The 14,033-nt window shown below is 42.7% G+C and overlaps 1 protein-coding gene across 1 annotated transcript in view; it reads left to right on the plus strand.

Annotated features, from left to right (window-relative positions):
• The window catches only part of pcp4b (Purkinje cell protein 4b), a 30,009-nt gene extending 24,993 nt beyond the window's left edge, over window positions 1–5,016 (plus strand). The window contains exon 3 of the mRNA XM_026282855.1: window positions 4,203–5,016. Within this exon, the coding sequence (XP_026138640.1) occupies window positions 4,203–4,333 (131 nt within the window). The 3' untranslated portion in view covers window positions 4,334–5,016. The remainder of the gene's footprint in view (window positions 1–4,202) is intronic.
• The last annotated feature ends 9,017 nt before the right edge of the window (window positions 5,017–14,033 follow it).

Here is a 14,033-nt window from a genome sequence, read left to right on the forward strand (position 1 = left end):
CGAGCGGATTGGAATGGACATAGTGGGGCCGTTGCCGAAGTCTGCCCGAGGGCATGAGCACATCCTGGTCATCGTCGACTATGCCACCCGGTACCCAGAAGCAGTCCCCCTGCGGAAGGCCACCGCAAAGTCCATCGCCCAGGAGCTGTTTCTGCTGGCCAGCCGAGTCGGCCTACCCTCAGAGATCCTGACTGACCAGGGAACCCCCTTTATGTCCCGGCTAATGGCTGACCTCTGCCGGCTGCTGCGGGTGAAGCAGTTGAGGACCACTGTTTATCACCCCCAGACTGATGGCCTCGTGGAGAGATTTAACCAGACCCTCAAGCAAATGCTCAGACGTGTGGCGGCGGAGGACAAGCGGGATTGGGACCTCATGATCCCCTACGTGCTCTTCGGGATCCGCGAAGTTCCCCAGGCCTCAACTGGCTTCACCCCCTTCGAGCTCCTGTTTGGCCGTCAACCCCGGGGCCTCTTGGACGTGGCCCGGGAAGCGTGGGAGCAGCAGCCGGCCCCGCATCGTACCGTCATCGAACATGTCCGGCAAATGAGGGAACGGATCGACCGAGTGATGCCGTTAGTCCGGGAACACCTCACCAGGGCCCAACAAGCGCAGCAACGTCATTATGACCGGACAGCCCAGCCACGGGAGTTCCAACCGGGAGACCGCGTCATGGTCCTGGTCCCCAGCTCCGCCTGCAAATTTCTGGCCTCCTGGAAGGGGCCCTACTCGGTCGTCGAGAGGGTTGGACCGGTCACTTACCGCCTGAGACAGCCGGGACGACAGCAGGCGGAGCAACTCTACCACGTCAACCTCCTAAAGAAATGGGTGGGGACCCGGGACCAAGTAGCTGCCCTAAGCCTCACCGAGCCCGTGGTTGTGGATATCAACCCCCACCTTTCGGCTGCCCAGAAGACGGAGCTGCAGCACCTGGTCAGTCAGTTCCAGGATGTGTTCTCCTCTCAGCCCGGGCAGACCAACGTGCTTCAACACCATATCCGGACGCCCCCAGGAGTCGTCGTTAGGCAACGGCCCTACCGAGTCCCGGAGGCTCGTCGGCAGGCTATTGAGGAAGAGGTCCAACAGATGCTAAAGTTGGGGGTAATAGAACCATCCCGGAGTCCGTGGTCCAGCCCCATTGTGATGGTCCCAAAGCCGGATGGCACCCTCCGCTTTTGTAACGACTTCCGCCGCCTGAACGAAGTCTCCGAATTCGACGGGTACCCCATGCCTCGGGTGGACGAACTGCTGGACCGGCTAGGAAGGGCCCGGTATATCAGCACCCTAGACCTAACCAAGGGCTATTGGCAGGTACCGCTCTCCGAGGCCGCCAAGCCGAAAACCGCCTTCTCCACCCCCAGTGGCCACTGGCAGTACCGGACCCTTCCCTTCGGCCTACATGGGGCCCCCGCGACGTTCCAGCGGATGATGGACATCCTCCTGCGGCCTCACCAAGCTTACGCGGCCGCCTACCTGGATGACGTCGTGGTCCACTCCGAGGCGTGGGACGAACATCTGGATCGTCTGCGGAGGGTGCTCTCGGAGCTCCGGCGGGCTGGACTTACCGCCAACCCCCGAAAATGCCACCTAGCCCTCTCTGAGGCCAAGTACCTGGGCTATCAAGTCGGCCGAGGACTCATCCGGCCGCAAGAGAAGAAAGTTGAGGCCATCCACGCCGCACCAAGACCGGAGACAAAGACCCAGGTACGAGCCTTCTTGGGGTTGGCGGGTTATTATCGTTGTTTTATCCCCAACTTCTCCTCTTTAGCCGCCCCCCTGACAGACCTGACCAGGAAGGGGCAGCCGGAGAAAGTATGCTGGACCCCGTCGGCGGAAGAAGCCTTCTCCCAGGTGAAAGCAGCCCTCACGTCCTCGCCGGTACTCCGCGCCCCGGACTTTAGCTGCCCCTTCCTGCTGCAGACGGATGCGTCCGACACAGGACTAGGAGCGGTCCTCTCCCAAATTCAGGAAGGTGAGGAGCATCCGATCATCTACATCAGCAGGAAGCTGTCCCCCGCCGAGAGGAAATACGCCGCTGTGGAGAAGGAAGCCCTGGCCATCAGGTGGGCAGTCCTGGAGCTCCGGTACTACCTCCTGGGCCGCAAGTTCACCCTGGTAACCGACCACGCGCCCCTACAGTGGATGGCCCGCGCCAAGGACACCAACGCCAGGGTGACTCGCTGGTTCCTAGTGCTCCAGGACTTCCACTTCGAAGTCCGCCATCGAGCTGGGGCCGCCAACGCGAACGCCGATGGCCTCTCCCGGATCTGGACAGCTTATGCAGGTCTGTCAGGGGTCATTCCCCACCCTCCCCTAATCTCACCCCTACTTTCTACATGTCTTCGCAGGACCAGAACGACGCTTAGGGGGGGGGGATGTGACGAGCACTCCCAGAGGAATCAGCGTCGCCCTGGAAACCAAACCAAAACACCTGCACGTCCTCGTCACCGGCTGATCGGTCACAGCTGCTCCCCATCAGCCAGCACAGTGAAAAGCAGCACATGTTGCACTGAGAAGAGGTTCTCAACCAGAACGCAAAGCTGGACTAACCCCTCTCTCCTATCCCCACAGAAAGCAGCGAGTGACCGACAGCCCACACCCTTTGGAGCACGTCAGGACACCCACTTTCCCCTTGATTGGCACAGAGGAGCACGGAGAGCACACGGGGAGCACCAACCAGCGGAAAGCAGATCAGGACACTTCACCAGGCACCCTTCACTTTTTCAATAAACCCACCCTCCGGGGCTTTTGATTTCACGTACCTCTTGTCGAGTGGTTCTTCACCCCGTGACTATATATATATATATATATATATATATATATATATATATAAGCATATATATATATATATATATATATATAAGCATATATGCATTTTGTTTTAAGGCTCCATATGATTGGAATAATCTTCCATTTTCTATCCGTTCTTTAACTTCACTTACAGCGTTTTGAACGGCCCTCGGGGAACATCTTCGGAACAATTGTCTTTGTTTCTAGTTTTGTTTGCTTGACCTTGGACTTGAATTCATTGGTCATGTGTTTACTATCTCTCATTTTTATGTCCTTATTTTTATTTATTTATTTATTTATTATTATTATTATTATTACTATTATTATCATCATGAATGTTCTTGTTTCTGTTCCTCTTAGTCCTTGATCTTGTGCAATGCTAGTCATGTGGTTGTTGATTTTTTTTTTTTGTCATGTCACTTGTGGGGTTCGTGCTGGGTGGGGTGGGGTTGAGCATTGTGAGCTGGAATGTGTGTGGAATGTGTGTGTGTGTGTGTGTGTGTTGTTGTGTTTTGTTGTGCTGTTTTTGACCGTGATATTTGCTCTGCTGATTTGGTTCATTTTGCTTTGATGTACTGGAGTACCCCCTCGAAAACGAGATGTTTCATCTCAAGGGGTTAATCATCGCAATAAAGATATGTTAATATATATATATATATATGTTAATATATATATATATATATATATATATATATATATATATATATATATATATATGTTAATATATATATATATATATATATATATATTTATTATATATATATATATATATATATATTTATATATAATTATTATTATTATTATTTTTTTTTTTTTAATGCTAATATGAGCCACACAAAGAAATATTCACATTTTTACCCTACATAGGGAAAGCGGTTTGGAGGATGGATAGATTAAAAATGCAAAGTAGCTATTCAAAATGAAAAGCCCTTCCTAGAAGGTAACTAACTTTTAAGGAAAATCTGGCGTTTCAGTTAAAAACAATTAAATAAATAATTTTATTTTAATTGGTTATTTGAAATGTTCTATTAAAACCTAAGCTAAGCCAACAGTATTGGGTATTTTGGTCCTTCTCTGTTCAAGAAAATAGGAGCTGTATTTGCATGCCTAGTAAGTAGCTGCCCTGGATCATTATTGTGATGGCCACCAAGTGAACTGACAGGCTACATGATACTGCTTTCATCTTAGTTCTCAATACTAATGCAGCACTGCTAGTCTAATGTATGGTGTATTAATGTTCTTATTGCCATTTGACGTATGAAATTTATCTTGTCCCTCTATAGTCACATAATTGTCACGATTTCTGTCATGGTTTTTCTCTGATCTGCAACATAGTGTGAATGTATTTAGAAACTGACATTATGTCATTGTGAAAGTGTTGGTCTCATGTATTAACTGATTTTTCTATGCCCAGACGCGTCTAAGAAAGACATCCCCGAGGACTTTGACATTGACATGGACGCCCCTGAAACCGAGAAGGCCGCTGTCGCCATTCAATCGCAGTTCAGGAAATTCCAGAAGAAGAAAAATGATGAAAAGTCATAGTTGCCAGCGGACTCCTCTGTCCAAATGGCCTCATCAGGACAGCATGGCTTGATGTTGCATGTAATAGAATCCATTCTGTATAGACTCAAGAGAGGGGAGGATAAATCAAGGTCGTAGTCTGTCAGTCACTGATCTGACCTGTTATTTCACTGCTGTAACTGAGAAATGTGTAGTTTATATTGATTTTGGTTCTCCATTCTAGCCAAGAATATCTGTTTTACTATTGGTGCATGATTTTCTTTTTTACCTCAAAGAGCTGGATTGCCAGCCTGTCCTTTATTTGTGACAGCACAATTCATTGTGAGTTGCTTACAAAATTTATTTTAGTCAGAAACTGTGATCATCACGTGTAAAATAGCTATCTAAAAATAGCTTGTCTTTTGAAACCCATATTGTTGAATAATTCCCATCTTATATTCCCAAATCCCCACTGTTTGCTCGGGTCTCTATATTGATTCAGGATATTGAATTCAAAGCTGGATGAAATGACTTGAGAGCATGTTTGATTGTCTAGCTTGCTGTGACATATCATAACATTTCTGTTCATTTTCTTCCTTTGCAAAGGATCATGGCACAATCATCAGCCAAATCAAACACTCAGTGATTTCTATCTCACCTCAACTCATATCTTAACTTAGACTGATTGAAACAAGAAACTGTTAATAAACATCCTTGAGTCTCTAGAACTGAATACTGTATTGTCTTAACTCAATCTTAAAGCAGGATCCCCCTTTTTTATAAAATAAATACTATGCAATACTATCAACATTATGTTTATAGGGGTCATATGACGTTTCTAAAAAATAACATTATTTTGTGTATTTGGTTTTATGAAATGTGTTTATGCAGTTTAAGGTAAAAAACAACAACATTATTTTCAAGTCAAGTCAAGTCGCCTTTATATGTATAGCGCTTTACACAAAATACGTTGCGTCAAAGCAACTGAACAACATTCATTTGGGTTATTTTCCACATAATGTACATTATTGTTGCTCCTCTATGCCCCACCTTCCTGATATTCTGCTCATCATTCTGAAAAGCAAGGTGTGCTCTGATTGGCCAGCTGTCCAGTGTGTTCTGATTGGCTGAATTCATAAAAGCATGTAATGAAATGTAACTCTTTCACAATGAAACACACAGCGTTAGTTACACCTTCTTTTTCTTGGTTCTGGGAACAGATTAGAGTAACATTTTTAAAAGGTATGGTGTACCTCAAACATTGTTTCAACTTCATTTTTATTCTAGGAACGTTGATTTGTAACATCCCAAGAACATAAGTATTTCCAGTTTCTTTAATGCTGGTAGAACGTTATTTAAAGGTTAGTATGGTGTTCCTGAAACATTCTTTAAATCATTCAAACACCTGCTGTGAACAAGCACTGAAAGAAAGAGAAATAAGAACACAAACTACAACTTTCTTCAGCCACAGTCTTAGATAAACTGAAGATAAAACACATTAAATCTCTCAAGATCTGATTAAACAACTCCACAAACAGCATTACCATCTTAACTTACATTAATACTAACCAGACTGACTTTATTTCTGCCAAGTCTACAGAAGTTCTTATTAGAAGTTAGAAGCTCTTGACTCCTGATTTTAGTTGAGTTGCTGCCTTAAACATTTCTGTGTTTATAAAGCAGATCAACAGATCACCCTGATCTTGAATTCCAATGTACAAAAGGAATTCTCAGGTAATGGTGCCATTTGCATCCCATTTGTGTCTCTGTGACAAACTATTGATATAATCAACATGATATGGAAGTTATTCACATTATTTGATATATTTTTTTATGGGTTTATTAGCAATATCATAATCTTTATTATTATTTCATTGTTTACACTTCATATATTGTCCTAGCTCAGCTTCACTTTACCATTTAAAAGAGCTGTTTCATAGTATTTGTAGTATTAGTGTATTTGTGTAAATAATGAACATACCAGCTCTTGCCATTTATTATGCTGTATAGATTTAAATCAGTCATTATCACTCATTAAAGGGGTCAAATAATGCGATTAAAATTTTTCCTTTCTCTTTGTAATGTGTTACAAGCTCTTGGTGCATAAAGTAGATTTATGAAGTTGCAAAGACTAAAGTCTCAAATCCAAAAAGGTATTCTTTATAAAAGTTAAGAGTCAACCAACCCCCGAAAACGGCTCGTTCTAACACGTCCCCACATCTCTATGTCACTGTTGGACAATTTGCATAATCCTGCCCAGATTTTCACGCAAAGAAAGAAGGCGTTCCTTTTATTCTCGTTGTAGTATTGTTTTTTCCACCTCCTCCATGTCGTATAGATGCTGTGTGTTTGGTTGTGAAAGCAAAACTACTTTCTTTGTCCTTCCAAAAGAGGACGATATCATCACGGAATCATCACATGTGGTTGCTGGAAGCCCGCTGGATGCTCCTTCATAGAATCTGCCGGCCGCACCATTCTCAAGCACAGCCGCCTCTGCTTACTCCGCTCACTTTAGGCCTTCGCTCACTGTAGGCCTCTGGCCTTCACTCACTCAAGTGACTCTGTTTCATTGAGAAAGCAAACTACTTTGAAATCATGTTTATATCACATTATTATTCGGCCAATCAACATACGTCAAGCGAGGTGGCCAATCACAGCACACCTCGCTTTTCAGACCAATGAGCCTTGTAAAAATATTACGTGTTTCAGAAGGCGGGGCAAAGAGGAGAAACAATAATGTACATTATTGGGGCTTAAATAAAGGCCACCTGTAACGAATCCATATGTTTTTGTAAGAAAAATATCCATATCTCAAACGTAATAAAAACTACTCTCTACTTTATCTAACTGTGGAATGCGGAAGTTGTGGATGGATGGCGTAGGACATCGGATGTCATCATTGTGTGATTAATCACAAACGCGGAGAGAGAAAAAAACAAAATGCTGGTCACTAATTAGAAGAACAAACCAAGGATTTGTAAAGAAAAATGTTGGAGGATTTTGATATAAGCTAAGAGAGGACTGGTTTTCCTGTGCTTAAGTAAGGAAACTTGTGTCTCCTTTGCTTCTGTAAACCAAAGCATGAGACTAGCATATCTCAGAGGCATGCACGCAACACATACATCCTACATCATCCACTGTAACGCTCATTATGTTTGATATATGGATTTTTTTTTTTACAAAAACACATATGTATTCGTTACAGAAAGCCTTTTATTCATGCCCCGGAGCTGTGTGAGGCACATTTTAGTAGGGATGCGTGCACTTTATTTAAAGTGTTTTGGACTGTTGAACAGCCCACTGCAATGATAACGCTTGAAATAGACAGGACATTTTTTATCTAACTCCAGTATGATTCATCTGAATGTAGAAAAGGCATGGTCAAGTCAAGTCACCTTTATTTATATAGCGCTTTAAACAAAAAGAAAATTGTGTCAAAGCAACTGAATAACATTAATTAGGAAAACAGCGTGTCAATAATGCAAAATGACAGTTGAAGGCAGTTCATCATTGAATTCAGTGATGTCATCATTCAGCTCAGTTCAGTTTAAATAGTATCTGTGTTAATCATTTGCAATCAAGCCAACGATATCGCTGTAAATGAAGTGTCCCAAACTAAGCAAGCCAGAGGCGACAGCGGCAAGGAACCGAAACTCCATCGGTGACATAATGGAGAAAAAAACCTTGGTAGAAACCAGGCTCAGTTGGGGGGTCAGTTCTCCTCTGACCAGACGAAACCAGTAGTTCAATTCCAGGCTGCAGCAAAGTCAGATTGTGCAGAAGAATCATCTGTTTCCTGTGGTCTTGTCCTGGTGCTCCTCTGAGACAAGGTCTTTACAGGGGATCTGTATCTGGGGCTCTAGTTGTCCTGGTCTCCGCTGTCTTTCAGGGCTGTAGAGGTCCTTTCTAGGTCCTGATCCAACATCTTGGCTGAATACGTACTGGATCTGGGTGACTGCATTGACCCTCTGATCTGGATACAGACTGGATCTGGTGGCTAATGATGTAGCAAGTACAGAGGGTGTTATGTGAATTGTTCCCAGTTCCGGTTTTCCTAATTAATGCAGCCTAAAAATCCTTTAACGGATTTGGATATTAAAAGCATATTAGTATGTTATGTGTAAGCCAGGTTAAAGAGATGGGTCTTTAATCTAGATTTAAACTGCAAGAGTGTGTCTGCCTCCCGAACAATGTTAGGTAGGTTATTCCAGAGTTTTGGCGCTAAATAGGATACACCTAGGATACCTCGAGGTTGAGTAATACACAGGCTAACTTTCATTTTGGGTGAACTAAACCTTTAAGTATGATATTTTGAAGTAGAAATTCTTCTCTTCTCTTCTCTTCTCTTCTCTTCTCTTCTCTTCTCTTCTCTTCTCTTCTCTTCTCTTCTCTTCTCTTCAGTTTATTTACAGAATTAAAGAATGGAAACTTCTCTTATTTTAAGAAAAGATCCATAAGACCTGTTTAAGGCATCTCAGTCTTTAATTTGCATATTTGATACTGATATCAGAGTGAAAATGGCTGACAGAACAAAAATTGGACCTTCTTTCAAATTCTATGTGAAAGCATTTTAAAAAAGAAGAGCACTTCAGATCTGGTGAAGGTCACACATTGCACTGAGTAGTGTATTATTTACAATGAATCCTCTCGTGTATTTGAACCCAGATCCCCTCATCTGTACACACACACACACACACACACACACACACACACACATTTCTGTACTGAGCAGAGATCCATTAACAAAGACCTTCAGAAAGATTTAAAGGCCCAGCACAGGGAAATAATGCCATCTGTGGAGCTGTCAATAAGGGAAGATCTTGAAAAACACTGAATACAAATGAACCAGGGCCATATACTTCCTTGCAAAAGTGTGTCTTGCAATAGTTAAAGCTCTTGTAGATATGGCCCAACGCTCTCAATCGACCAAACACATGTCTTGCCACTGCTGGGCCCAAGGACATAATGCAGTATTGGAACTAGATTGCAATTGACGTTTTAGAAACGTCACTTTCACTCTCACATGCAGATGATAACCAGTGTAAGTCTATGAACTCAACTGGTATGTCACCCAAAAATGGGTCACATGTTTCTGATACAGTTGTATGTACCATTACAATTTTTTATGCTTCTTAGGTTTTTGAATGAATCATAAAAACTGTTAATCAGTCAATAAAAATGTGACGTCAGTAATCTAGATTTAGTTTTTAAAGTGGTTTGAGTTGTCTGCTTACTGAAACTGAACACACTGCTCCTGCCATGCTCCTTTTAACAGGCAATGATGACAAGTCAAATGCTTATCATTAGTGCAGTAACTGATGGATATGATGCTATCAGCAACTATTAGGAGAGAGCTGACTTCTTTGAAGCAAGATGGTGTTGGATTACATTTCTCTTAATTAGTGAAATTATCATGACTAGTCAACTGTATCACAGTTGTTTTTGGCCTTATTATGACAAATTCCATTTGTCCTCAAGATATTCATGACCGAACACATAAGATTGCATTAAAAAAAACAAACAGTCCTATATTTAAGAAATGTTTAAGTCATTAATAACTTGAGAACACTCACCATCTGCTGCATGGTGGAATATTAAAATGCAAATGCACATTTGAGAATCTCAGCCTATGTAGTAGGCCATCGTTTACCTACTGTTTTAAGAATATTGTGTGTTTGAACATGAGTCTCAATTGAATTTACTGAAGTTACTGAACTTTTCTTTTCTTTTTTTTTTTTAAGAAATGATTCTGGTATTAAAAAGGTTCAAAAAGAAACCCATAAACCCATCTGTGTTTTGCTCTTTTTGAAAGAGACTAGTCTATTGATTCTTGTCTCAGAGCACTATTGTCTTTAAAGAAGAATGCAAACTGGATCTAACCAGCACAGAAAGAGAAGAAGATGGCACAGGTGCACAACAGCAAGAGCATGAGTACATCAGAACCGTTCATTCGAGAAACAGATGCTTCTGGTGCTCAGCTGCATCTTCATTGTGTGAAGTAAAGACTCTAGAAAGCATGAGGTCTGTAAGTGCCACTACTGCATACGGAGGATTCTTTGATGAACAGAATGTTTGAAGAACAACATTTATTTAAATAGAAATAGTTATTTTGTAACATTATACATCTTATATTATTGTCTCAATATACTGTATATTTTCAAGTCACCCCAGTGGGCAAGTGATGGTAAAAAGACATCAAATAGACATCAAAATTGATGTAAAAAAAAGAGGTCAAATATGCAAATCAAACTGACGTCAACAACATGATGTGACATTGATTTGATGTTAATTGAATCAAACATATTTGCCTACATATACATTAAACCAATTTCAGTGTGGGATTAACTTCCTCTTTTCACTCAATCTCCACTGGAGGAAGTTGCCATCCAAACTGAATTTAAAATGAAGTTACAGCATCTTGATCAAGTCTTGTCTAATATTTGACGTCAAAGGGATATCAAGGTGCCCGCTGAGTTTTGAATGGGAATATATTGTAATTTAAAGAATGATTTAGATTTTATTATTATATATTTTTTAATAAATGTTTTAACTGGTCCCTATTATCATTGTCAGATATCCACAAAAGCATTTAAAAACTGGTAATAATGATTCCAACCTTTGCCCTGGATATCCTTTTTCCATATTTAACCTTCTATGAGTTCAGTATGGCTTCACAATCTCTAGTCAGCACAATGGCTGCATGATAAATCGCATGCGATATTTAATGCACATCTTGTCAGAAATGCCAGTCCTGTAATCAGCAGTAAATCTTCATCACCTGTTCGCTTTAACATGGAGTAGCATTTACTACACAGAGCTGTTGTTCACTGACAAGATGCGCAAAAAAATTATCATATTTTGTGCATGTTTTGCACAGCTTGTCAGTGAACAACAGCCATGTGAAGTTAATGCCTGACCATGTGAAAGCGCACAGATAATGGAGATTTACAGCTGATTACAGAAACGGCTTTACTGACAAGATGCCATTAAATATTGCATGCGATTTATTGTGCAATCCTAGTCAGGACAATTTGTTTGGTGAAGTTGCCATTCTCAGGGTTGAGTGGGATTTTAAGAATCATGTTCTCTAACCTTTAAAAGGGTAAGCAACTTCAGAAATGCAAAACAACTGCATTTAATAGGCCTCTGTAATATTCAAAATATGGTTATCTTTCAGTCGGTCACTTTTGATGTCATGTCGATGACTGATGAATTGGTAATCTCGCTAGAGTGAGACCAATCTACTTTGAGTGTAAACTAAACGAGGCAATGCAAATTGGCATGCGGTGATTGCTTCCAGCTGCCAATGACCGCAACATGAGAATAAACAGGCAGCAGATGCACTGCATATTCATCTTTTCATTTAGGAGCCGAGTGTTTTATCGTTCTGCTCCTACCAAGAACTTAGTGTGCTGACGAGCAAGCACACTCAAAAGTGCTTCTTTGTGCAGGTAGTATGGTGCTACAACAGGTAGGGCTACCTTCATTGGGTGGGGGCAAACTACAGGCTGCTCTACCCCATGCAGTGCTGCAGCATCCATCTCCCCTGTGTGCTTCAGCACAACTAAAAGAGCACTCCTAAAAGAGCATTCACTGTCTCACATACCTGGGCATTAGGCAAACTTAAGTGGCATTGGTGGATGAGTCATGTTCTCATTGCAGGAAGATAACCATCTCAGAGTGGCAGACTAGGCTACATTTCCACAAAAGGGGTGAAGTTCTGGTGCCACTGCCACAAACTTGTTCTCTTCCTGGCAGAAGTCAGTGGAGTATTTTGGGGCTCCTCCCAACAATGGGATGTTGATCACTGCATTGAAGGGTCAGCCAGAGGCCTTTGGAGAGGAAGATTCAGCTGTGCTGCCGCACACGCACGGCATATAGCAGCTGCAGTGGCAGTCACACCACTGTGCTGCTTCATATGAGACCGCTTCAGCACTGGCTCCATGGTTTAGTCCTGAGGTGGGCGTGGCAGCATGGCACTCACCGGGTCCAAGTCACACTAGCTTGCTACCAAACCTTCACCCTGTGGTAAGACTTCATGCTTCTTCAGGCAGGAGTGCCCCAAGAACAGGTCTCAAGGCATGCTGTGGTATACACGAATGCCTCCACCACCGGCTGGGGTGCCACGTACAATGACAGACCAGTGTTGGGGGTGTGGACAGCCCCCAACTGCAGTGGCATCTCAGAGGATGCTAACAAGGCAGGCAAGTACTGGTCCATATGGACAACACTGCGATGGTTGTGTACATCAACAAACAAGGTGGTCTGTGCTCCCGTTGTATGTTGTATGTTGCAACTTGCCCGCCACCTCCTCCTCTGGAGTCAGAAGCATCTGAGGTCGCTTTTTGCCATTCAAATTCTGGGCCTACACAATCATGCAGCCGATGAGCTGTCACGAGCTGTGCTTCCCGGAGAGTGGAGAATCCATCCCCAGTTGGTCCAGCTGATGTAAAGACGCTTCACAGTAGACCTGTTTACCTCTATAAAAACCTCTCACTGCCAGCTGTTCTTCTTCCTGACCGAGGACAGAGCACCGTGCATTTAGGGTTGACGAATCATGCCTAGAGTTTGAGTAGGCTTTCTCCCAGGTAATCTTGAGTCTCCGGCCCGGCTATGTGCCCAAGGTTCTTTCAGGGATCAGGTAGTGAATCTGCAAGTGCTGCCCCCGTAGGAGGCAGACCCAGTCCTTGCTTTGCTTTGTCCCATCCACACTTTAAGATTGTACGATGACTGGGCACAAATTACGAATCAGTGACAACCGGTAGAGGGCTGGGTTCCATATATGTAAAGTCCACAGTATAGCCTCAGAGCCAATGTCTGCCCGAGAGACTTCTGCCATTTCCCAAGAGGGTTACAATCAAATAAAATAGTTCCATATGCACCTAAATGGTTCTTCATATGTGTAAGTGCTTCCGAAACCTACATTGGGAAGGATGGGGCTTCTGCAACATTCATGTTCCAAGTGGAACGGATACATTTTCCCAGTGTTATCCAATCTCAATCAGTTGGTAGTGCTACGACAACAATGACTGGCCTTCTTGTTGCAAGCCCCGGCCTACAACAAAGAGGGTGCAGGCAGCTCACACTTTGGTAGGGATTACCTATATTGTAACCCTCGTTCCCTGAAGGAGGGAATGGAGACATCATGTCCCGTCACCATGGCTGTGATACTACTGCTGAGCAGCCAGGTCACTGGCTCAGCTACTCAGCGAAAACTTGAATATTTGGTGCATCTACTGCCTATTTATACTCACACTGTGATCAACAGCAGCTGGATGCAGTCAACGCATGACAATGTGCATTGGCTCGTTTAGACTAAACTCGAAGTAGATTGGTCTCTATGAGGTGGTTCCCAATTCATTGGTCATCAACGTAACATCTCCGCTCCCTGCTTTAGGGACTGTGGGTTACAATATGTAACTGAGGTGTTATTTTGTAATCACAGCAAGCCTGTAATCTCAGTGTATTCTCATCATGATAGAATTATCAAGTCACACTGTTAACACAACCAAACCTTGTTTTAGTGTCTGATGGTGTTGATACAGATTTCTGACAAAATTGAAGGTTGTACAAAAATATAAATACTTCTGAATGTTTAACAGATAATGCAAATTCATTCATTCCTGTATTTCTTATATTTTAGATTTATATTTTAGTTTTCATTATATGTAAAGTGTTCTTAGGTGTCATTTTCTGTCCTTCATGCATAAAACATGTATGTTTTTAACTATATTTTAATTCT

The sequence above is a fragment of the Carassius auratus genome, chromosome 15 (assembly GCF_003368295.1).
Source record: "Carassius auratus strain Wakin chromosome 15, ASM336829v1, whole genome shotgun sequence".
NCBI classification, from domain to species: Eukaryota; Metazoa; Chordata; class Actinopteri; order Cypriniformes; family Cyprinidae; genus Carassius; species Carassius auratus.